The 25935-nt window shown below is 43.7% G+C and overlaps 1 protein-coding gene and 1 long non-coding RNA gene across 12 annotated transcripts in view; one reads left to right on the forward strand and one right to left on the reverse strand.

Annotated features, from left to right (window-relative positions):
- The window catches only part of LOC125324980 (hapless 2-like), a 56729-nt gene extending 33294 nt beyond the window's left edge, over positions 1 to 23435 (reverse strand). For 6 of the 11 annotated variants that reach the window (XR_007203163.1, XR_007203164.1, XM_048301561.1 and 3 more), the window contains exons 1-2: positions 23260 to 23435; positions 13711 to 13776 (exon numbers count right to left, since the gene is read on the reverse strand). Coding sequence is in view for 9 of the 11 variants with exons in the window: in XM_048301565.1 (XP_048157522.1) it covers positions 13711 to 13776; positions 23260 to 23393 (200 nt within the window). In the remaining 2 variants the exon portion in view is untranslated. Of the gene's footprint in view, positions 1 to 6402; positions 6553 to 13710; positions 13777 to 15203; positions 16548 to 23259 lie in introns of those variants that run through there. The other 5 variants (XM_048301567.1, XM_048301570.1, XM_048301563.1 and 2 more) reach the window with 5 other exon arrangements.
- Positions 6327 to 8665, forward strand: LOC125324981. Its single transcript, XR_007203165.1, has 2 exons — positions 6327 to 6412; positions 8259 to 8665. It is a non-coding gene; the product is annotated as an uncharacterized LOC125324981 (long non-coding RNA).
- Positions 23436 to 25935: the final 2500 nt, after the last annotated feature.

Consider the following 25935-nt stretch of genomic DNA (forward strand, 5'->3'; position numbering starts at 1 on the left):
GACCTCTGGGGGATTGAGATTATACCATGAGGTTGAACTCCCCTAGCTATTGAATGAAGTCCCAGAAAGAGGTTCAGATGTTTTGTGTGATCCCAGGATACCACAAACAAGCGGATTCAAACTCCCCCAGGTGCTGTGCTGTTGGCCTAGTTGCTCCATAAAAGCAAATGGTTAAAACTGGCTTCCATCAATCAAACTAATGAGTCATCTCTCTGTACTCCCATGCCTTGCTTAAAAGGTCCTGCTTACTCCTCTGTATCACCCTCAGAAGGCACCTCTTGGGGTGATCAGCAGAAAGGAGCTGACTTTGATGTGGTGTCTCAATGTCATAATTACACTGACATTTTAATATTCTCCAAGCAGATAAGTTGACTAGTAGTTAAATAATGAGAACACCCCATTCTTTCCCAAATGATGCCCCTTGTGGTGTTGTGTTGCATCATTGGAGTAGCAAGTTGGCTGCTTGCCTGCCCATACCAGGATTGCCTACTTGAGAGAGGAGCTGCCAGGATGCTCTGCCAAAGCCACAGGAGAGGGGGAAGGGAAAACTGGATGTTTGAACAGCTGTGGAACTGCTGGGATAATAAACCTGCCAGAAGTTTATTGTTACTTGCTCGCCTTTGTAAGCTGAGGCATTGGAGGTTAAGCCTCTTATTTCTCTTACTGACAGGGTCTCTGACAGCATTTTCAGCTTAAGGTTGTGAACTCTTCCAGGATATATTTATTTCCTAATTATTTCAGGATGATCTATTTTTTCACTTGCAAAAGTAAATAGTCTTAGGCAGAGTTTTAGCTATATTTCAAAATGCATTCCTTTAAAAATCCTAACCCTCTGAACTCCGGATTTGGAAATGAGGATTTGAAGAGAATTCTTAGGGCACTGTTGTCGTTACAATGAAGATTAGTCAGGATCAGATTGCTGGGCTGGAACTCAGAGACTGAGGTGACTTAATTCCATGACCTCTGTGGGCTTTTTGCATAGATTTAAGTCACTTAATAGCTCTATACATCTTCAGAACACAGGGATAATGTTCTTAGCTGTATTTCTTGCATTTCAAATTATTGAGTGGATTGTCTGTTGCTTGAAGGTTTGATGTGCACAGCAAGAGGAGAGGAGGCAGTGTGTTGGAGTATGATTGACTGAATGTAAATTAGCCATGCATCTCTAACACTTGTTTATTTAATTGTAGGGTCATCACTTTCATTTAATGTAGCTGCACCACTGATTTAGGTCTATACATGCTAATTGATTCTTATGTATCATCCATTCCCTATCTACGTCTTGTCTTTCCTTCTCAAGAGCAATCCTCACTGACACATTTACAGTGTCACTTGGCTCGCTTTCTTTAGCTTTTTCCTTAATACTCTATGAGCTCTGAGCACTTCATGACTTTGTTTTCCTTCAGTCCATGTCCTCTTCTTACCAGCTTTGAGCTTTTTATTGCCCATTACTGTGGATAGTTTAGATCCCTCTGAAATTCCTCATGTTCAGTCAGGCCTGAATATGCTCAGTAAACCCCCAAGAGCAAGTACCTCTGCTTCATGCTTCATTCATCTCTTCCAATCAAAAAACTGGAAGACATCAGGCTTGATTTCCTAAGAAGAAAATCTATCTTCCCACTTTCAGTAGTTCTGTGGAAATTTTGAGATTATAATGTTCTGTTTTTCATGATCATCTGGATTTTTTCCAGATACAGATGTAAAGGTTGCTAGTTTGTGAGCTTTTGGATCTTACCCTTAGTCATATGTTAAAATACAGATATGGTATTTGTGCTCTCCAGTTCTCTATAGCAATGTCTGTCTGTCAGAAATACTGCACTGGCTGTGAATTATTAAGCCACTGCATTCTTAATCCTTATGAGTACACAGTCATCTGGGAGGTAACACACTATAGAAAGCTGGAGAACTTGGTAACTCTTGGGGTATCCACAGGCAATCATTTTACATCGTAAAATAGAGTAGAAAAAGTAGAAATGGAAATGCTGCACCTCAAAATTGGAAGCAGGATGGCATGTGGATGTTAGAGCAGACAAAAGATGCCAACCATTTAAAGGCAAAACTTAACTGATTCAAATGCACTTTAGATTAGGTATTAGAAAAACGTCTTCCTTGTGAAGGTGGTGAGGCCCTGGCACAGGTTGCCCAGAGAAGCTGTGGCTGCTTCACTCCTGGAAGTGTTCAAGGCCTGTTTGGGTGGGGCTTGGAGCGACCTGGGATAGTGGAAGGTGTCCCTGACCATGGCAGAGGGTTGGAACTGGATGGTCTTTAATGTCCCTTCCAACCCAGGCTGTTCTGTGATTCTAAGGTCTCACCTCACATTTGTACCAGCAGCTTCGTAATTGACCCTATTCTTAAATCTTGTTCAAACCTCCTTGGGGAAAGAGGGTGAACAGAAATTACTCTGAAGCAAAAATTGTATACAGCTCTTGAGTGGAGAATTTTATAAAACTTTTGAGTGGAGGAATTATGTCAAGGTAAGGGAGGAAAACATTTTCAGTTTCACTGGTTCAATTTAAAACCTGATTTATCAAGCAAATGCTCTCAATCTTTGTCAAAATTGGCTTTTAAAATTATTTTTAACAGCTTTTTGTGTCATCCACTCCAGAAGTGAGGAGTGTTGGCAGCCGAGTACACATTACAGCTAACAAACCAGGTAGTGCTCAAGTGGATAAAAGCTTTCTGAAGAAAACTCCTGATCTCCGGGGCATGTTGACTGAGGGGACGAAGAAAGGCACAGACATTCCTGCAGCTCCCCAGCCTCTGCTGTGCACAGCGAGGGGAAAGAAAATCATCTGCACTCTCTGGGATATGATGAACATTGCTGAGAAAAACAACGTTGGGGTGTTGGTTATTTTCCAGATTCATTTCTCCCTCACTTGGGTCAAACACCAAAGGCTCTGTTCTGCACAAAACGGCATTTGGGTGCCAAGTTTTACTCTGTCAGATCTGGATGCAGCCAAACATATCTGTGATGACATTAGTCCTTCTTTGACTTCCCATAAACAAGTAATTGCTGATTATTGACAGAAAGCTCTATTATTTTGAAATTGGTCTTGCATGGGTCAAGCCCTGGAAGGTACTGTAGACACATCGACAATGTATGGATCCATCCAGATGTTGGTGTTTTAGGAGTTCTCCTGCTATTTTCTTTTTATCTTAAAGAATTTTTCCCATATATGTTGCCAGGGGGACAAATTACTGAGTCCTTAAGAAAAACAAAAGGCTACAGGGGGAGGGGTCCAACTGGCTACTCTCTTTCTCCTGGGGTTTTCTTGTGTAGGGTGGGGGATACCACGAGATTTGAACTCGGAAGAAAGGGGTTGGGTACAGCCCCCGGCTGGCTGGTGTTCTCAGCATTTGGAGGGAGAGGAGGGCGGCCATCATTGTGGAGGGAGTTTGTTGCTGCTGCAGGCTTCTGCTTTCGGCTGCCTTCCTTCTACCATGAGTGGAGCTTGCTTGTTGGAGTGGCTGTTGCACTGGGACCCTAACACCCCACCTTACTAAAAGAGGGACCGTTCCACCATCTGCTTGGGCGCCTCGGGTAGAACCCCAGGATCCCAAGCCCACCTTTCCCTGCCCTGCTGGGAGCCGGGCCACGGCCACCCTGCCCCTGCCATTGCTTCGAGCCTTCACCACTCTGTAGCCCTGCACGTCCTGCCTGTGTCCAGCCCACCACATCTAACGAGTTTGATACATCTCATCTGCCACTCGGGATTTGTGCTCGTCCCTGCTGTTCCAGCCTGCTGTTCCTGAGGGTCTGGCCGGACACTGGGATCGGCTGCCCAGGGGGTTTGTGAAGCCTTTGTTCCATCCCCTCCCGGGATCCCAGGCAGCCATTGCCGTGTGCTCCCCGAGCTCGCTCTGGAGTGCCCCCTGCAGCCACGGGGAAACCATCGCACCTGCCCTGCTCACCAGGAGCCGCCAACGCCCCTGCCGGCTGCGAGCTGAACTGCACTGAAGGGGAAAGGGCCCGACAGCCGAGTTTGTGGTTCTGTTTGCTGTTACTGCCATAGTTATTGCTGTTTGTTTGCCTTGTCATACATACAAATATATATATATACAAGTAAAGAACTGTTATTCCTATTCTTCATATCTTTGTCTGAAAGCCCCTTAATTTCAAAATTATAATCATTCGGAGGGAAGAGGGTTGCATTTTCCATTTCAACGGAGGCTCCAGCCTTCCTTGGCAGACACCTGTCTTTTAAACCAAGACACCAGATCATTCCATTCAGCTCATGCATGGAGCATCAGAGAGCCTTCTGCAGTCAGAGACTGCAGCATCTGGCCCAGCTCAGGATCTGGCCCTGTCAGCCTGGGATTGGAAAATGATGCTGAAACAGAGTAAAACTGGTGCCACACTTATCAGGAGAAGAAACTGCATGTTGATGCCTCTTTTTCACATGTGCAGTTTCAAAAGGCCTTGCACATGGTTACTGCGCAGACTTGGGCAAACCTGACTTTTTGTCAGCAAGAATCACTTAATGGCTTGCTTGCACTGAAGAACAAATTCGATAGTCCACCTTTTGCATCTTCCAAAAGTCATTTCTTAACTTTTGTGTGTGGGCAGGGGTTTTTGGGTGGTAATGCTGCAATTTTAGTGTATTGTTTCAAATGCAGTGGATGTGTCAGTCTTAGTTTGGGTTGTAGGAGCATTCAGATATAGCCCAAAGTCACTGCTAAACAGTTGCATGTACAGGAAGATAAGGTTGGGTTTTTCCTTTTCATTGAAACTGTCATGTATTTTCTTCCTACTTGTTAAGTGGAGTTCAGGAATTTGTGTGGTGGGTGGGTTTTTTATACTTGTTTTTTTCAGAGAGGATGTTTTAAATCAAACCTTTAGTCTTGTCTTCTCTTGGCATGCACCAGGATTTTTCCTCTGTCTTTTCTAATACAGATGACTATACCGTTTTTATTTCTTCTGCTGCACAGTAACCCTGCTAGTCAGCTCATTGGGACACTCTATGACACAGGCTGGCTTCACGTAAGGAGATGCTCCCTTAGCAGTGTGTCAGTGGCCAGGCTGCATTTTTAAGAAGTGAGACACAGAGCTGACTCAAAAGGGCTATGCTGTTTGGTCTTTCCACTGGAATTTCTTTTTTCCCTCACTAATCTAGCTGCTGTTGTCTTTTTGACCAAGCTTGTTGACTCTACAAGCTACAAAGAAAGACCCCCACCATAATCTTGTTGGTATTTGGGATCTGTTTCTTGGGCTCCTTTTTGCATGGCGAAGAATTATGAGAGGTGAATATGGGAAGGAGATGATCCCAGAGTTGAGCATTTCCTTGGATATACTCGTATTGCAGTCTGGCTTGCAGAAGACAATTTCCCATCTCATACAGTCAAAAGTGGTGATCAGCTTCCTTTAGCAGCACCTCGTCTGCCTTTTCTCCAGACTGAATCACATGTAAAAACTACACTAAGGTAGACTCCTAAATGCTTCCCCTCCCAGCAGATGTTTTTCAGGAGCACCATGTAAGGTGTGCTCAAGTCACTGCCACAAGACGATGCTTTCCCAGAGCAGGAGGCAAAAGTATTTCTCAGAGTTATGAGATCCTTCTTCATCCTTCACTGGGTAACAGTCAGGCTTCAAAATAAGATTTTCAACATTCTGTTTCTGTGGGATTTCTATGGCCTCACCTCTGTGATTCCTTGTATGAGCAGTGGTAGCAAGCATCCACCATTTCCTATTGGGATGAGAATCCTGCAGGTCCACTTTGTATCTTTCCATGTGCTCTCCAGGCCAAAATGCCTATAGTAGCATGTTGGAACCCTGGGTTTAGAGAATTTAGGTTTCTGGGATATAATTATATATAGAAGTGTAACAATATGGAGGATTTTGGGTGTGGATTTGTTCTTCATCTTCTCTCCTTCTTCTTCACAAATCTGAGTGTTCTGGTATTGGGTCAAAAAACCCGCAGTGCAGATCATGAAAGGTTAGTTATTGGATTATAAGTAAAAGCATATTACTTGGTATTTCATAATTGGTTGATTTGGACTTTAAATGGCCTTGGACATTAGAACTCGGAGCCATTTTCCACCCTGACAACTAGAAAGCACACCCTATGCAGCTGTGCTAAAGGTAAGAAATAATAAACATCAGTAAGAAGAAAAGCCTGGCATCTCCTGCGTTGTAATCCAAACTCTGAGTAAAAAACCTCAAAATTCAAAAACAGAGAAAATGAATGTCTGGTGCCTCTGTGTCAGGACTTAGAGTTTGGACTCCCTGAAGAAAATGAGAGAAAAGAAGAAAAAGCAGCTTTGAGCTGGAAAAGGAAAAGGAAGAAAAATATTCCCCAGGGAAAAAGAAAAAGGATCTCGGACTCTAGAGTGCTGGTGGAAGGAACCAGAACCGTACTTCTGAACAGTTAACGGAACAGAGGGAACTGAGGAAAACTTCTGATGTCACAGTCAGGTATGGACTTTATGCTTCAGGGTTAATCCTAGTCATAATGGGAAAAGTTATGTCAAAATCGCAGAGAGACGCTTTTAGTAAGTTAATAAGAAGCCTCCGTGGAAATGGTCCAGCTGCACAGCTTCTTCCCAGTTGCAGAGCTGTATATAAAGTAATAGTAAGCAAAAATCAGATAGAGCAGCGCAGCAAGAGGCCTGCAGCTTTTCACACCGATGCGGCTTGCATGCAGCCTATGAAGCCTGCATGGGGGGGGGGGGGGGGGAGGGGGCCCCACCTCCTCCTCAGCCGGCGGGAGCTAAAACTCCGGAACAGAAGGCATTTGTAACAGATCGCAAGCTGCCTGAAATGCCAAACACAATTGCCAGCACAGCAGATACGGCAGAAGTGAAGCAGATAATGGAGGGGGGTGCAGGGAAGCCCGGGTTCGTCCCTGGTCAATTCGGCGCAGGCCGACCTGGGGCTGAAGTAGTTAAAACAACGGGACCGCCCCAAACAAGCAAGAGAGAAGCAGAATGTGATACTTTGCCCGTCGCTGCAGCACGTGGTCCCCCTTCAGCTGCCTGCTTTTACGCAAAATTCTGCAGAGTTAGTCCAGCCCTGGAGACTTGCTCCGAAACTTTTTAATACAGCTACAAAACTGCGCACGGGACATGTGCTTCATTTTGCCATACAGCAAAATGGCGGCGCCCTAGGTCACTTCCGTAAACAATGCCTACGTATTTTCGCCTGTGCCATCTTGTGATCAACAAGTTGCTCGTCCTCCACCTAAAGCGCCACCTGTGGTCACTTCTGTTATTGCACCTTCAAATATATATAATAGACAAATAACAGAGACAACAAGATTTCTGCTCAAGGGAAGAAAGCATGAATGCAGCTTTGAAGCCAGAGGGAAAAACATCTTTACAGGGCATAAATCTACATAATACAAACAACCTATAGAATGCAAATAGAGAATCAGCTGCATTTTCTCCTAATTTAGGAGTATTTTCAAGCAATAATCCAAGCATTTCTTCAGAAGATATGCCTAACTTTACCAACTGAGCAGACAAGCCCAAGAAGATACAAAAACATCAAGGAGATACAACAACATCAAGCCACAGAAGATACAACTTACAACCTGCGTCAACAATCTACAGTATCTACAAGAGCTCTTGGGAGAAATTAATTGAATCAGGGCAATTTTGGAGATCACCAGTGATGAACTTGCCCCAGTTTTGGACTTACTAAGAGGAGACTGTGACATCATGTCTCCCAGAACTCTTACTCCTGAGGCTCAAAAGGCTCTTGACAGAGTGGCAAACATATCACCAAATAGCCATTTTTTGGAAAATATAAAAATATCCGTCTGCCAGTGGATACATTTTCCAATGTGATTTTTGCCTCTTTGCACACAGGAGAAACAGCGAAACATGCACTTCAGCATTTTCTGCAAGCATTTGCATCATTAGGTGTGCCTCAAGAAATAAAAACAGACAATGGTCCAGCTTACATAGCAAAAGAGCCACATAAATTCTTAATGAATTGGGGTGTGCGTCACTCCTTCAATATTTCTCATTCTTCTACAGGGCAAGTAATCATTGAAAGAACACACCACACTTCAAAATCCCTTTTGGATAAACAACAAAGCAGGGAGGCAGAGCTTGAATAAAGCACTATACAATTTAAATTTTTTAAACAGCTCTTTTTCAGAACCAAATTCGCTAATAATCAGACATTTTTCCAACAGCACACATGCAAAATTAAAAGAAAAATCCTTTAGTTCTAATTACAAATCCAGAGACAGGACAAATTGAAGATCCATTTCCTCTAATAACCTGGGGCAACGGGTTTGCACGTGTTTCTACAGGTACAAGACCCAGGTGGCGTCCTGTGAAGAACGTGAAGCCATACCACACGCAGAAAAAAGTTGACAACCCCACAAGTAAAGAAGAAAGTACACAGACGTGAACTATGCAGAGATTATAACTCATACCTGCAATCTCTTGTTTTCATTGCTAAAACTGTGAACTTTAGGTTTTGTCACTTTAAAGAGTATGAAAAAAGAGACTATCATAAAGCTCTTTTGGCAAATAATCCTCACATTCTTATTTTAAAGAAGGCACGAAGTACCTTTGTGCCTCATCATTAGGTGATGTTCAAACAAGATTGAGAAAATATAAAAGAATATTTGTAGAAATCATTTAAAAAATTAAAATTTAAGAAAAGAATCTTTTGCCAAAGGATAGCTTTAAAGAAACATGACGTTTAATCAGATGTTAAGTTTGTTTTTTGCTTTGTTTGTTTTGTCTGCTTTTAGTGGTGTAGCTTTGCCAGTTAGTCAACCTAAAACCAATGTTTGGGTAACATTAGCCAATGCCTCAGGCTTGGATACCATTTGTTTGACTTATTCAAGTCCAAAAAAGCCATTTTCTATCTGCTTAGTTGATTTGCTGGTAGACAGTTAGCCAATACCAAAAAATGTCTCTTCCGATCTTTCACAATTCCTCATGAATCCTACAGAGGAATGGGGTGTCTGGACTAAATTTCTCCCTAAGACACCCTATGAACCTCAAGAATTGGAAATCCTTGGCTCAATAAAAATGGATTTCTGCATAATATTTTATTCTCCTGAGTCAAAACAAAGTAAAACAAAATCACAGATGTCACTCCAAATCATGCATTGTACGAAAATGCAACATCTTGGTACAATTTCACCCCAGTCTCATAATCTGAAGGTCGTGAGTTCGATTCTCACACATTCTCCTTTTTTTTTTGAATGCGTTGCATGAATCTTTCTGACCACTTAGAGTCAGTCTTTGCTAATATCAAAGAACTGCAAATAGGTCTTTCAAAATTAAGAAAAGAAAATGAGTCCAGTTAAGTTTAATGATCTGTTTGGTAACTAGCAAATTAGTAAATGGATCAAAGATCTCATAAAATGGAAGGTCTAATTATCTCTTCATCTTTCTCATTTTCCTCCTTGTGCCATATTTGTTCTCCTTTCTGCAAAGGGCCCTGCAGAGGACCACCAACGCTGCATTTCTGGTTGAAAAACAATTAGAAGGTCTCACCAAACTCATAGTTGAAAGAGCATCATGGTTGGATGATCTGTTTGATTGGTTAAGCCTTGCTCCATTATGGAGAGAGCTTTTGAAGTTGGGCATGTATGTTTTGATTGTCATTATAGTCATCATGGTACTTGTAACTTTGTCTACTTCAGTGTATCCGACAATGGTTTAACAAAGCAGTTAAGCAGTGTTCATGGTTCAAACAGGAGGGGGAGATGTTGGAACCCTGGGTTTAGAGAATTTAGGTTTCTGGGATATAATTATATATAGAAGTGTAACAATATGGAGGATTTTGGGTGTGGATTTGTTCTTCATCTTTTCTCCTTCTTCTTCACAAATCTGAGTGTTCTGGTATTGGGTCAAAAAACCCGCAGTGCAGATCATGAAAGGTTAGTTATTGGATTATAAGTAAAAGCATATTACTTGGTATTTCATAATTGGTTGATTTGGACTTTAAATGGCCTTGGACATTAGAATTCGGAGCCATTTTCCACCCTGACAACTAGAACGCACACCCTGTGCAGCTGTGCTAAAGGTAAGAAATAATAAACATCAGTAAAGAAGAAAAGCCTTTACAATGTCTCCTGCATTGTAATCCAAACTCTGAGTAAAAAACCTCAAAATTCAAAACCAAGAAAATTAATAGTAGCAGATCTAATACATCCACATTCCAGCCTCCAGAAGCTAACCCTCAGAAAATCAACATATTTAAGATATTGATTTATTACTGACAGTGGCAGTGCTAATGCCTTTTAGGTGGTGGGTCCCTTCCTAGCTGGAGGGCTGCTGTGGAAGTAATGTGCTCCCTGGTCTTGGGTGGTTTTCTTCTGGGACATGTTTTCTGCTCCAGAGCAATGTGATGCTGGTCTTAGTGCCAATGTGCTCAGCACCACAGAGAAATCAGACTCAGAAAAATATTGGTGAGGGTTGTACAGTTCTCTGAAAAGCTATTGCACCTAAAGAATTGATTGATTCCAACAACCCAGTCCTGAGTGTCTCTAATCAAAAAAACATGGATCTTCTATGCATCTCTTTAAGATTACTCATCAATAGATGTCATTGCTTCTCTGCAAGCTCTGTGGTATTGCAGCTCCTTTTAGGTGCTTCCTGGTCTAGCAGTGGATTAGTTTGTACAGTATCACTGTGTTACTATCCAAACCAGCCACTGGATTGCACCATTGCTCCAAATATTCCATCTGGAAGCAATGCAGCACCTAAGAGCAGAGGAGCCAGCTCTGTATGTAAAATACCTTTTGTGTTCTTGCTTTCCAAAGTCCCTCTGATGAACTGCAGCAACATGCTGAGCCTGCCACAAGAAAATCAGTCCCTGATCAAGCTTGTGTCTTCATTTGTGGGCTGATGGGGACAAGAAACACAACCACCTTAGCACCCTTTGATTTCCTCGGGCCCTGGTTCCTGTGGCATTAGTTGCTCTTTTGAAAGACCCTGGTGAGAGGAAGAAACAGCAGAGGGGCAGTACTGAAAGGCAGAGTCCTGGCTGCCCAACATACCTATCACAGCAGGGCCGTCTCCTGAGATGTTGAGAGTGGGGATGTGGAATGAACTGGAGCAAATAGTTCTTGCAATAGTTGTCATGCTCCCACCCCACACATCACCTCTCTAACCCCAGGTGTGCCTGGAGTTGCTGATGCCTTCTGTGTCCCCCAGCCCAGGAGCCAGCAGCTGAGGCACAGGCACGGCTGTAGACTGCTGAAGCTCAGTAACTGAGAGATCTATTTCTACTGAGAGATCAGATGACCCTCCTGAAGATTTGGACAAGGTTTTCCACACGTAGCCCCTCTGCCTCAGGCCATGTGCAAGGCATGGACCTCTACAATCAGTGTTTAGATCCACCAGTGGGTCTCCTCTGGGGTCTTTGGGGGAACTTCCCCAAACCTGACCTGCCACAGCTTGTGCTTGTATTGGAGGTCTCTGCTTATTCAGTCTGATTCTTCTTTGTGTTGCCTTGGTGCTATTTGGTTGTCATACATCTCCAGTGGCCCTGACACTCTGTTGTGACTTTTGATTATGCCTGGCAGGTATAGTTCCTATCTAACCCATCACCTTAGAGACACAGTTCAGGTATTTCTGGCATACAGAGGTGGCCAGGAAAGGCCCTGCAGGCTCCTTCACAGGGCCCAAGCAGAGAAAAGAGGCATGTTAGTGAAACATGGAGGGGCTGGCATGGGGCCAAGAGCTGGGGCCAGGGTGTTTCCAGTAAGGCAGTCTCTTGCTCTTTCTCATGTGTGAGATTTTAATGCAAAATACTTTTAATAAGATGACAGGCACCTCCTCACTGAGAGGAAGCCTCGCCTGGTCTCTCCAGGTTCAGATGGTATGCTCGTCCTCTAAGTGGTGAAGGAAAATTTTAAGTTTGTCCTTCAGCCATGAGGTGGTTGAGTTCTCCATTCCAGCAGCATCTTGACTCGAAACGCACAGTTCTATATCTGCTAATTGTTTGTGTGAGACCAGTGGTTTTGTGCTTTCTGTCTGGTACAGCATTTCAGCCAATGGCTTAGTCCTCCTCTTCCTTTTTTGTGCCTGTGCCAGCAATGTGACTTCTGTGCTTCTGGATGCTGGAGCTGGGATTTTTGCATCTTCCCATCTCACCTCTGCTCTGTTTGTACCCCAGAGCTCAGCACAGAATATTACCTATTTTTATCTGGTGATACTGCTCCTGTCATGGGTATTAGGTTGATTGCTGATGTCTAAAAGCTATGGTATTAACTTTGTGGACCTTTTTGACAATTAAATGACCATCAAAGATTCTTGTTACACTGAGCAAAACCTTAATGATGAGGAAAACCTTAGCATTGTAGGAAAAATTTCTTCACAGAAAAGGTAGTCAAGCACTGGAATAGGCTGCCCAGGGAAGTGGTTAGGTCACCATCCCTGGAAGTATTTAAGGGATGTGTAGAAGTGGCGCTTGGGGACATGGTTTTAGTGGTGGACTTGGCAGTGCTGGGTCAATGGTTGGATGATCTTAAAGGTCTTTTCCAACCTTAACAACACTGTGATTGATGAGCCACCTTGTTGGCTTTTCTGAGAGATAAGAAGGATACAAGGTTACTTGTGCAGGATCAGTACAGCTGTGGGAGTGGGAAAAGAAGTGGCGCTGAAAACATGAGAAGAGTTTTGCTTTGCTTCATGTAGTGCAATGGTCCAGCACAGCCAGCCAAGGGACACCATTCCCAGTGCATGCAGAGGGAAGTGACTGGCATTACATCTGGTTATTTATCTCATGTAGAGCTGGTCTTAAGTCATGGCAGACTTCAAAACAAGTTCAGACTAAGGGGCTTAACTCATGTGTAGCAAGACGTATTCATTGCTTTATCACTGTGCCCTGTGACTTTTGCTAAATTAAAAAAATTTCACTGAAGTGGAAGTAAGTGGATTACTTGTACATAGAGAGAGACTCCAAGGGTCTGTACAGTATCTTCCAGCAATGTTATTTTAAGAAATAATGGTAGAATGTGTATTTATTTCACAGAAAACCAGATATATTGTGCAAACATGAAAGTAAAGCTTTGCAGTCATTGTTGAATTGTAGTTTAAGGTGCCCTTGGGAAATGCTGAGTTCAAAAACAATCTGTATCTTAAAAATACACCCTCAACATAGTCAAGAAGTAACCTAGCTTTGCAAGTTGCCACATATCTGTGATTGTTTGAGATTATCTAATATAACTGTGTTTTCAGAGTTTTGGATGATTCAAATAGACTTGCAGGAAGGTTTAACAGTTCGTTGTTGATAGTAATTCCGTGCTGCTATTCCTGGCTATGATACCAAGCAAAGCCTACAATATTTGTCTCATGAACGACTGAATTTAATATCTATCTTAGAGCATGAGATAATGGGGTTTGTGGTTTTATCTATATGGCATTGTTGTGGTAATATATTAAAGTGCATAGTAGCTGTTTTCTTTTGCTCACCTAGCTTAAAAAACAAAGCTACAGTTAACTTGCTGATGTTGTTGGATGAAGATATTTTATATGCTGTGGAGGTGAACATTGTACTCTTTTTTAAAAAAGTCTTTAGGCATGAGGAGAAGGTAGATATAGGTAAAGGCGAGGGCAGGTGTAGGTCCCTGCTCCCATTTTACGGTATCTAGAGGTAACCTGGGACAGCATTCTTGCAGCCCAGGCACACTATAATATTAACCATGTCCTTTGCTTTCTATTACTCCTCTCAAGCATCCTGCAAAAATGATTCAGAAGTTGAAGGATTTGTCCAAGGCTATAAAAAGAACTTACCTAAATTTGCGACTGACCAGGTCATTACATAGTCCAGTCCTCCAGGCGCAGGTGTGAAGCAGAGACCTGGGAGACACAAGTGAGAAATGAAAACCAGAGGACACTTTTAAGGAGCTCTCATCAGTGGAGAGAGCCTAATTCCTAGAAAAAAAGATCCTGATCCTCTAATCTTTTAGAAGCCCTGTTTTCTAGCTATGGTGGAGGCTCACATCAAGGCAGCACAAGGAGCTGCATCAGACAGTGCCAGAAGATGCTTTTCCAGCTCCACATGTTTGCATTGCCCAGGTACCTTGGTGGACAGAGCCTCCATTTAGTGTTGCTTGCAGAGTTCCTGCTCTCAGTGCCAAATGAAATGGTCCAAAGCTGAAGTGGCCCATTCACTGTAGAGGAAGAATTTTTTTGGTTCTGTTCTGGCCTGTGCCACATGGGGACAACTAGAGAGAACTTTGTCTTTCTTGGGGTATATTTCTCTTTTTTGTTGTCTTCCTTTTCATTACATTCATTACTATATTTTATTTTATTTCAATTACTAAACTATTCTTAATTCAATCCACATGCTTTACATTTTTTCAAATTCTCCTCCCAGTCTCACCAGGAAAGGGGGGAAGTGAGAGACAAGCTGTATGGTTCTTTGTTGCTATCTAGGGTTAAACCACAGCACTTTTATCAGTTTCCAGCCCTCTGTGACATCCGTAGGGCTGGATGGAAACTGCCACAGCCACAGGGTGCGAAGTGTGAACTAACATAAATTCATTCCACTGGTCATGTTTGTTTTAAAAGTAATTATAAATCAATTGGACAAGGTAGAGCAGGGGTTGTTGGTCTCTTCACAGCATAAGCTATGCATCACATGCACTGCTGAACTTGATAGAAATGGGATCAATGCTTGACCCAGACTGTACTTTTGCGGTTAAATGATCTGGTCCTATGAAAATCTGGCATTAGGCTGCATGAAATCACATGGTCCCACAAAAGCCACTTAGCTTTCTACGTTCATTGGGAATTTGCAAGAGGGTATTTCTAGAAAGCACTTGAAAAAAATGCTTCTTATTACAAACACTTGCTGTATGCTGGGTTGATCAACAGTGGAATTTCTTTAACCTTGGGAACTAGAGAAAACAGCTTATAACAGACATGGGTAGGGTGTTTAATACACAACTATACAAGGAAGGCATAGCAGGGACATCAAATTGCACTCCCTTTGGTAGGCTTTATGTGGTTAGACATCACAAATGCAAAAGGGGGCAAAAGAGCAAGTAAGGTATCCCAAAAGCCTTGGAGAAGAGCACACTGTGGACTCAAACCTACACATGTAAGATCAGACTTTATGTTGAGATTTTCAAAGAGACTGAAAAAGAGAACAGAGTGGCAGTATTGCTTTTTTTTTTCATCTGGAGGGGAGCAAGTAACTCTCAGGTGGGATTTTGCTAAGGTTTCTAATCTGCAGGGGTTTGGACTCATCTCTACTTGCATTAATAATGAGGAGACGTGGGTGTAGCCAGCAGAATGTTTTATTTTTATTTTATATACATAAAGACTGTTTTGAGGCAGGATCTGGTCAGTGTCTGATGGTTGAATATGTGGAGGAACAAGATATGAAACTTGATTTCTCATTTCTTTTGTCTTCAGATCCTTCTGAAATGTCATGTGCTTTAAAAGAAGCTTTGGATCTGCCTCCCTCTCTAGGAATCTGACTAGAAAAATGTGGGAACACAGAATGGGTCAGGTTGGAAGGGACAACAGTTGCTCATCTGGTCCAACTTCCTGACCAAGCAGGGTCATCCCAGAGCACATGGCCATGAAATTGTGTCTACATGGTTCTAGAATACCCCAATGAGGGAGACTCCACACTCCCTGGGCAATATTTCCCATCACTTGGTTTCTGTAGTATGTGGCATATCTGGCAGGGGCTAGTAGTGCCCCAAAAGGCTTTGTAAAAACAAAGCTGGCTGTTCATTAGGAGAAGCATGTGCTTCTGTGTGCATTTTGTTCAAGGCAGGAACACCAGCTGCCAACAGATGTAGATTCAGGGAAGAGTGTCTCTAACATTTCCCCAAAGCATCCTCTTCTCATCCTAGACACACTGAGTGAAAGCTTCCTCTGGACTAAAAAATACTCTTCTTCAGTACCATCCAGCTTACTATTTCATAGGTGGAGTGTGGGCCCCTGTGGCTTTTGTTGAGGCAGACATAAAAGCACACACTTATTGTAATCCAAAGTCGTAGAAGTTTTTATTTTCTCTACTGCTATTCTTATACCTCTTCTCAATAGCTGTAGCCTATTGAGATTGGCTGCTTAGCAAACAATGACAAGGCTGTCTAACAAACAATGACCATTCAAACAGTAAAATAATTAGCTATACAAGCAAAAGTATAGTTGTTACATATTATCTGCAAGTTCTTCCTTGAACACTGTTAATGTCCCATAACAAGAACATCCTCTCCTTGTGTCCAGAACATCTCTCATTGATTATCTTCTTGGCCTTCTCTGTGGGTTTCACTGAAGCTGCAAAATTTCACTGTAATATTCTCATGGGTAAATTCTGACTCGTTTCAGGTCTGATTCTGTGAGACTGTCAGTCCAGCTGTCAGTCTTATCAGGCCCCTGTAAAGCTACTGCCAAAAATGTGACCAAAGATTGTCTGCAGAGAACCCTTAGTATTTGCCACTGTTTTTCTTTCCACAGATGCTGGGGGTCTCTTGGATTCAACACAGGAAATCCTTTCACTAAAATGCACTTGCTAAGTGGCACCGAGGTGTGGGAATGTGCACAGGAATCCAGAGACAGTGAAGCTGGAGAACTCAGTAGTTTGCTGTCTAACATGCCACTGGGACTAGCTGCAAGAAGTGATACAAAAATGAATGCTACAGACTGCAAACATTCTTCCACATGGTTTGAAATTGTTTCTTTAAAGAAAAAAGTTCCATCTTATACCATGAATTTGAGAGCCAATAAGAAAAGGCATCAGTACCTTTTTAACTAGTAACAGCAAATGAACCCACATGGCCTGAGCATGTTCCTAACCCTATGAGGAGAGATAAGATAGAATTTGGTTGTGGGCTGTGGGATGTGCCTGCAGAGGCACATGGCAGCACAAAGGAGCACATGGTGGCACACAGAGGCTTGTCTCCACCGGACCCTGGGGGAAGGAGGTGTCACACGGCAGACACCTACAGAGAGGAGCCTGCTGGCAGCTGACAGACGGGTGAACCATGTGTGATCACCCCATGGAAAGACATTTAGAAAGCGCGTTGCTGATGTGGCAACATGGGATAGGTCATGTAGTGAGAATTGCCATGTAAGGAAATACTGTGCCTTGGAAAAGTGTATAAAACCAACTCATTTCTTTGAATAAACGATTCAGATTCCCTGCTGGTCTGAGTCCATGACTCAGTTGTTGCAAATGGCACCCTGCATCAGGTACTTGATAGGCAACTAGTAGGCACTGGTAACGAAGCTTGGCTGAACTTTACAGGGGGACTGAAAGGAAGCCCAAGAACTGAAAGGAAGCTCAGGAGCTGAAAGGAACTTTGTGGCGCCAATTGACCTGTCTGCAGGATGGTAGCAGCCAAGAACCATGCTCGGCTGAACTTTATAGAGAGGCTGGAAAGAAGCCTGGGGCTGGAAAGAAGCCCGGGAGCTGAAAAGAAGCTCGGGAGCTGAAATGAAGCTCATGGCGCCAATTGACCTTTCTGCAGGATGGAAGGTAGCAGCTGAGAACCGTGCTCGGCTGAACTTTACAGAGGGGCTGGAAAGAAGCCTGGGGGCTGAAAAGAAGCCCGGGAGCTGAAACAAAGCTTGGGAGTTGAAATGAAGCTCATGGCACCAATTTACCTTTCCACAGGATGGAGGGTAGCAGCCAAGAGCCATGGGGAATGGTGTATCCCATGAACAGAATGTTGCAGACACGTTGGAGCGGATTTTAAAGAAATATGGCAGGAAAGTTGAGTCTACAGATTTGAACAGACTCTTGTTCTGGGCAAGACTGTGGTTCAACTTTAGATAGTCCCGATACTTTTGATCCTCAGACATGGGACACTTTAGGGGATGTGTTGTGGGACTGAGTTACACAAGGTGACACAGCACTGACAGAGCTTTTGTGTCCATGGAGGACAGTGTGCAAGGCCCTCATGGCGCATATGGCACCCAGAGACCGGACAAAGAAAGATGCTTGTGCCACCATGGCAGCTGTGCCGACCCCTCCTGCGCCGCCAGCAAACGACCGTAAGTCTGTTGGGACTGTGGAAGGAGAACCAGAAGATGGCCCCTCGTCCCCCAAACCGTTTGACCCTGTAGGGGAACCGGACGGTATCGTAGAAGAGCTTGCACCACCCCGCACCATGCGGCATCAGCTGGATGGTGTCTCGGTGAGTGGCTGGAGGTGGGGGGGCCCTTCCTGGTAGTGTGTTCCCTCTCCATTTGCCCTCTGCGAGAGTGCAGCGGTGGCAGCAGACACAGCGGGGGGGTTGTGTGTGGCCACGGGGGTGCAGCGCTGGTGAGCACAGGGCGGCGAGCACATGACAGAGCTGCCCTGCGCCAGCGAGCACGTGGCAGAGCTGGGAAGCGGCAGTGAACACCAGACACAGTGGATCTGGTGGGGTGAGTGCAGCTCTCTGCACGTGGGAAGTGAGGAGATGGGCCAGCGGACCTCTGAGAGCCGCCCAACCCACACGGCCACCTGACCTGTGCCGCTACAGCCAGCGCTCCCATCTCCTGCGGACCCTCAGAAACTGATACTGTGCTGGAGAAAAGGACTGAGTGGACCCATGGCCCCTTCCTCGGGGGTGGGGGCCTGCAGCATTTGCACCAGCTTATGTGAGGGTGGCTGCGGGCTGGGCATGTCATTCCTGCAGCTGGTCCGTGGAACTTTCCTGTTTTCCTTGCTCAGAAAGTTGCTGCAGTCCTGAACTCTCACTGTTAAAACTAGGTTTTTTACCATATCACCTTGTGACCCCCTGCATTGTTTTGATTGCGTTTTGTGATAGATAATAATTTGTAAGCTATCTTTTCAAGATGAAATGACACATTAACTCTTTTATATATTGCATATTTTCAGTTATGGTGTGGAGGCAGAAACATTCCCTTGTACTTTTGTTTCCCAAGGTTGTCTGTTTAATCACTGTCTCCATTCATGGGAATGAGATGTGTGTTGTTACCAGTTATTGGGTGTTTTAATCTGCTCTCCTGTTCAAGGGGAAGATGAACTCTTTTGAAGTCATATTCCTAACTGATGTTGATAAAGTTTTTAGGCAATTTTGTAGGTATTTTAGGGAAACCCTCTCAGTCAAGGCTTGAGGCTCTGGCCAAGCCCTCGCCCTGGCTGACTGGGGATTATACCATCAGACCCAAGTGTTTCTGCCCTAAAGGCGTAATCAAGTCACTTTGACTTGTTGATTTGGTCTTATAAAAGCTGGAGCCTCTTTCAAGGTAAACTTGGAAGTCTTGGCCAGGGAAGACTCTCCAAGTCTTCACTATGAAATGGGACCTCCCAGCAATTGCAGACTCTGGGTGATGGTAAAGGTTTTAGACAACTTTACATTGTTTCTCAAAGTTCTAGCTGTTTAATCACTGTCTTCATTCATAAGACTAGTTACTGGGTGTTTTAATCTATTCCTCTGTTCATAGGAAAGATACTGCTTTTGTGAGGAATGGAGTTTATTTGGTTCAGGCAGTGGGCCAAACATGTTAATGTTAGAAGTGTTTTGTTTCATGATTCTTGTTTGTATAAAACAAAATAGAGGGAACTGTGGGGAGAGATAAGATAGAATTCGGTTGCAGGCTGTGGATGTGCCTGCAGAGGCACATGGCAGTACAAAGGAGCACATGGCGGCACAGAGAAGCTTGTCTTCACCGGACCCTGGGGGAAGGAGGTGTCACACGGCAGACCCCTACAGAGAGGAGCCTGCCGGGAGCTGACGGACGGGTGAACAGCGCATGATCACCCCATGGAAGGACATTTAGAAAGTGTGTTGCTGATGTGGCAACATGGGATAGGTCATGTAGTGAGAATTACTGTGTAAGGAAATACTGTGCCTTGGAAAAGTGTATAAAACCAACTCATTTCTTTGAATAAACGATTCAGATTCCCTGCTGGTCTGGGTCCGTATCTCAAATCGTTACATAACCCAGCTCAACAAAGTCACTGGATTAATTCTACTTTCTTTTTCCTTTATACCTCCCCCCCTTCTCCTTCCTTGCCCCCCAATTTCAAGGTAAGTCATATTTCAAGGTGTAAAAGTTTTGGGAGAGGGAAAGGAGTAGGTACATTTTAGTTGTGTGGTTAGTTGTATGCAAGCAAACAAGAGGTAAAAGCATGGTGAACAGCACAGCAAAAGCATAAATGAAGATCAAGGCCATATAGGCCATGGTACGCAGGTACTGCTTATTTGAGGTATGAATCTAGTCTTTTACTCACTGGTTGCACCCTACTTATACTTTAGTTTTGGCTTTTTTATTTTTAAAGCAAGCCCATGATGGTGCAGGAGCTTGTACCATACCTCAAAAGCATGGAAGTTGGATGCTTATTCCCCACAGATGGTTTGGACACTCAGTGGAAGAAACGGAGCAGTTTAGAGCCCTGGCCTAACTTAGGTGGTGGATCCTGCATCTCATTTCTAACTGTACAGGGAATCTCACAAGCCCACCACAATCTTGTGTTGTGCCTATTGCCCTTGCTTCATTGCAAAAATTTTGTTTTGCGAGAATGACCTTGCAATAGCTTAAACTTTTGGCCACATCCCTGTCCTGTGAAAGTGCAGCTATTGACAGAGCAGGATGCTGACTGAGAGGAAAGGGAGAAGATTGCCAGTGCCCTACACTTAGGGCCCAGTTATATCTTGTGTAAGACCTTGTTGAAAATGCACAACAGTAGTGACAGGGACAGACAAGGGATGAACTTAACTGTAAACTTTGCATTAAGTCCTTCTTACATGGCATAAAAAGCAAAACTGTTAAGATAACATGAAGTAAACAAAGAGACGTAAAATTAAAAGAATAGTAGCTGTATACAGTCTCAATTTTGCTATATATGAGAAATGAAGTAAATAAGCAAAATAATTTAATTGGAGAGAACAGCTGGCCACAACAGTCAGATGGACTTAGTTCCTTCTTGACTGAAAGAGAAAGAAGGAAGATCAAGCATTGGGAAAGGGCTGCCCAGGGAAGTGGTGGACTCATTGACCCTTGAGGTGTTGAGGAAACAACTGGACATGGCCCTCAGTGCTCTGGTCTAGTTGACAAGGTGGTGTTTGGTCAAATGTTGGTTTCAATAACCTTGGAGGTCTTTTCCCACCTTAATGATTCCATGATTCTAAGTGAATGGGATGTCTTCAGTAATTCGAATGCAGCCTTTCACATCTAAAGGATGTGAGAGACAGAGGCTTCAGACTGCCTTCTGTGTGCCCTCATACATGAATCAGTCAGTATTACATGTTTAGTATCCCCAAGTCTGATGACTGCAGTTACCCTTCACTCCCTTTTTAAGTTTTTGGGTGTTGGTGTTTCTCCCACCCCCCTTACTATTAAAATTATTAGAGTTTCACCAGAAGCCCAGGTGCTAGAAACACCACCTGATGCTCAGAACAGAGAGCATTTGGCATTTTCTCCATTCAAATGTGGTGTCTAGATTGGCTAGAATAAACTTTCTAACACAATTTGAAGCATTAGAAAGCAGGTATTCTTTATCTATACAGGACACACAGAGAATATCTCCTTATTCTGTGTGTGTGGTGAGACTTTACAAGAAGGTATTTATCCACCATAATCACACATACTCATTAAAATGTGCTTCTTATCCAACACATAAACATCACTTTTCTAGAACTAAATTGAGTGCATCTGCCTCCTACTGGAAGTTCTTTTATGGTCTTGGAGAGTCATAAAATGGCTCTCAGGTGGTCATATTCACTGAATGCTTCAATATTAAAGGTGGCCTTTTCTTTAAACTTTTTCTTTGGGCATGTGCTGTTGCTTCTGTGTTGCAAGACCTGCAAAAAACCCATAACTTGCAAAAAACCACCATAGTCCTTTTTATCAGTTTCTCCACTGGTTCCAGCCATGTTTATCATCCTGTATTCATACCTTTACATCCTTTTATCTTTTATTGCCATTTAGTCTTTAAGTTCTATTCAGCAACTTCAAGAGAACTGAAATTTTCTGTTCTCTCTGTTATTTATCAAGTGCTGTGCCTCATGCTCTAGGTGATGAGCAATGCAAAGCATCCATGCACACCATGCTTACTAGAGAGAGAGCTTCCCGTTGTTCCTGGGCTCTGGCTGCACAGATGCTCACTGCCACAGCTCTGTGCTGACTCCCTGATTTCAGCTGCAGAGCAATGCCACGGTGTTTCTAACTTGGATGATGGTGCCTTGTGCCTAGCACACTGACCTCCCTGGTGCTTGTCCCCGGCAATTTGCCTGTGCAAAATAAAGGTAAGTCTGTAGAGATAAAACAGCACTGTCCAGAAGGGACAGTGTTGTAGACAGACTGCATAGAGGGGGAGAGATCAATGCTTGATTCCTTTTTAGATTCTCTTCTGTGATGTGCTACACAGGTCTTCCTCCAGCCCTTTAAATCTTTGGCTGCAAAGTACTGTGTGTTGGGATTATCATTCTGTAAATCCATTTCTTCTGTACGGGCATTTTTGAATTGGTAGAAGACATGGTAAAAATGTCTCAGTGCCTTTTGACAAAGACTGGGAAGGAGAAATTATTTTCTGTCAGTATTACAGTGTATGTCAAGTAAGAACCACAAAGAACTTGCTGACAACTCATCACTTGGAGGATTTGTGTTGGGTTTTTTCTTGGTGTGTGTTGGGGAGGATGAAAGCTGGAGCTGGCAGCTGTAGGGCTGGCTCTGGATACCCACTCCCTGAAATGCTGTAACTTCGCCTATGCAATAAACAGCTTTCAAGAGAGCTGCCTGAAGTCCAGACATCCTCCGTGAAACTTTCTCCTATAAATTGGGGCTCAGCGTTTTAGAGGGGCAAAAAGGGATTTTTCCGCATATAGGAGACTTCTCGGTGAACGTGTAGTCAGTCGGTCACTGAAACAAAGTAACCTGAGTAGCTGCAAACGAGACGCTTGAAACAAAAGCGTGTGCAGCTGCTAAGAGGAGACGCCTGAAACAAAGGCATGTGGAGGCCGGATAGACACTGCGACGGGTCAGCGCCTGGACTGGACCTCAACGAGAGACACCTGCTGCGACGGGTCGGCAAAGGTAAGCACCGAGTAATCCAGTCATGGGCCAGCATGCGTCTGCCCAACAGAAGGATGTCTATCAGCACCTAAAACCGCTAATTAAGTCCAGTCCAACTAAATTGGCCAAAAAGAACTGAAAGATCTCATAGCATGGACTGTGGCCCATGTCCCAACCGCTGATTCTACAGCAGTCTACACCAGAGACTTTTGGGACTCAGTGGGAATCAAATTATTTAATGCCATATCACACCGGGACAAGAGAACCACAAAATTTACCCCGGCTTGTGCAGCGTTAGTGGAAATACTCGCTGCGCACTCCCCACGGCCGCGCAGCTCCACCCCGCCCCCTCACCCGCCGCCTCCTCGCCTGCCACCACCGAGATCGGCTGTGCCGGAGTCACGGAGCCAGTCCCCCGTGGTCCCGCCGCCTCCTCGCCCGCCACCACGGAGATCGGCTGTGCCATCGCCGCCCCCACCAGGCACCATCCTCACGCCGCAGCCGCCCCCTCCGGGGTCCGCCGGCACCGCGCAGCCGTATCCCTCCGCCGCCCAGCAACATCCCTCCGCGCAGCGCAGCCTCGCCTCACAAGCCGCAAACGGGGGGGAACGGAGGGCAATGATGCAGCTCCAGTGGCAGGGGAGACGGAGAGCCGCTCTGCCGGAGCTGATCCTTTAAATCTAACAAAAGGAAACCCTGAAATGCAGCCAGATTTGTTTGCAATGAGCCCCAGAGTCTCGCCAGCGAGCGGCGGGGATCTTGCAACCCAGAAAGAGAAAACGAGTTCTGAGAGTTTGTCAGCGCTACTTTCTGAATAAAAATATCCTCCAAAGTCCTCAGATTATTCTCAATTAACAGATTGGCATGAAGTGAGACGCCAAATCTGTAAAGATGAAAGTCTTAATCTATTAGCTAAGCCTGTGATAGCTAGCCAACAGCCTGATAGTCCTAAAACGTGGGGTCCCATTAAAGAGCTAAGAAGGGCTGTAAGAAATAGTGGTATTTGCTCACCGTATTTTAAACAACTGCTAAAAAGTACCCTAAAAGGAACACATCAAACTTTAAAACGCATTTTAAATCAACAGAAAGGGGGAGAAGCCCAGGCTACACCTCAGAGAAGGTTGAATAAAGCCTTGTATGTTTATAATTTCTTGAACAGCTCTGCAGAAGAGCCTGACACCCCCCCCCCCCCCCCCCCTTAACAGATATTTCTTGAACAACAAAAAAGCAAAATTGAAAGAACAGCCCCCAGTTTTAATTAATTTAGAATCCGGAAAAATAGACCATATGATCTTATAACATGGGGAAAGGGATTTGCATGTCTCTCCACAGGTGAAGGAATCAAGTGGATTGCAGCAAAGAACGTGAAGCCGTACCACGCATCAAAGCCCATTGATGGTTCCACTTCAGCCAGTGACCCCGCGAGTAGAAGCCGAGAAGCAGGCACCCAAATGTGAACTAGGCAGAACCACTGAGAGAAGATCGTCTGCCAGAAACGGCTCAAGAAAAGAATGGAGTTTTATTATTATTTGTGCAGATGCGTGTTGCTTTTAACCTTTTGTTTTTGTTTTTGCAGTGAAGCTTTACTTGTAAATCAACCAAAGACAAATGTTTGGGTTGCTTTTAGCCAAGTCCGCAGGCTCCAACACCATCTGTTTATTCAACAAAAGCCCTGACAAACCCTTCTCAACCTGTTTAGTTGAGTGCCTTTCCCAGAAGGTTTTGGTAATGTTATTTTTGATAAATATGAGCCATATGATAATCATCACATTTCTCCAACTCCCAGCCTGAGACACATAACTTATATTGATAATATTAAAGTTGATAAATTTGACCTTCAAAAATTAGAAATTTTAGGCACAGTAAAGAGTAAATGCCACTTCTTCTATGATCAGTGACTTGCTGACAGATGAAGAGGCTGTCAAACATGCCACTTTACAAAAAAGAGCTGCCCTTGACTGTCTTTTACTAGTACATGGGCATGGCTGTGAAGATTTTGAAGGATTGTGTTGTATGAACTTATCTGATCATTCTGCTTCTATTCATAAGCAGTTGCAAAACTTAAGAGATTTAGCTAACCAAATTACAACAGATGAACCATCCTGTCTAGACAGTTTGTTTGACGGTTGGAGCTTTGCACCTTGGCTGAAGGAACTTTATAAAATAAGCTTAATTATTTTAGTAGTGATAATTGTGGTTATAGTAGTAGTACACTGTGTACTTCAATGTGTGCAGAAAATAATGAATAAGACAATTTCTAATGTTTTAATAGTTCAACAGAAAGGGGGAGATGCTGGGGAGGATGAAAGTTTGGTAAGAAAGTTTCACAGGCATGTAGGCTTGGCAGAAAGATCTCTGAATGTAGAAACTGAGGATGAGGTAGAAATGAAAGCAAGTTTTGATATAGAATAAAAGATGTTTTGCTGAAACAGTGATCGATGAGTAACTGAGAAGGCAAAGGTTGGAGATGAGTTGGAAGGAGATTTTTAGGAGTAGGACAAAGGTATGTAACTACAAACAAAGACATGTTTTTCGCCAAGTAAATAAGTCTCAAGAAGAGCATAAGTAAATAGAAAACATGTCTTTACCAAAAAGAGAGATATGGCAGGCAAACAAGAAATGTTGATGTAGCAAGAAGAAGAAAGGTCTGAGAATTTTCCACTGTAAGCTTAAATTGTAACTTACTTTACTCTTGTGATTGGATAATAATGACTATAATATGGTGATGGTAGTAGCTATGATAGGCTATAGGCAAATGTAAAGGTATTGTGTATGGTGCTTATTGGTTGTTATGTATTAAGATACTCTGCAAAGAAAAGTATATAATGCTTTGTAACTTGAACAGAAAGCGGCTTCAGGTATGCCTACAGCTGGAGCTGGCAGCTGTAGGGCTGGCTCTGGATACCCGCTCCCTGAAATGCTGTAACTTTGCCTATGCAATAAACAGCTTTCAAGAGAGCTGCCTGAAGTCCAGACATCCTTTGTGAAACTTTCTCCTATAGGTGTGAACTGGGAAGAATGAGCAAATAA

Source organism: Corvus hawaiiensis, chromosome 4 (assembly GCF_020740725.1).
Source record: "Corvus hawaiiensis isolate bCorHaw1 chromosome 4, bCorHaw1.pri.cur, whole genome shotgun sequence".
Taxonomy (NCBI): domain Eukaryota; kingdom Metazoa; phylum Chordata; class Aves; order Passeriformes; family Corvidae; genus Corvus; species Corvus hawaiiensis.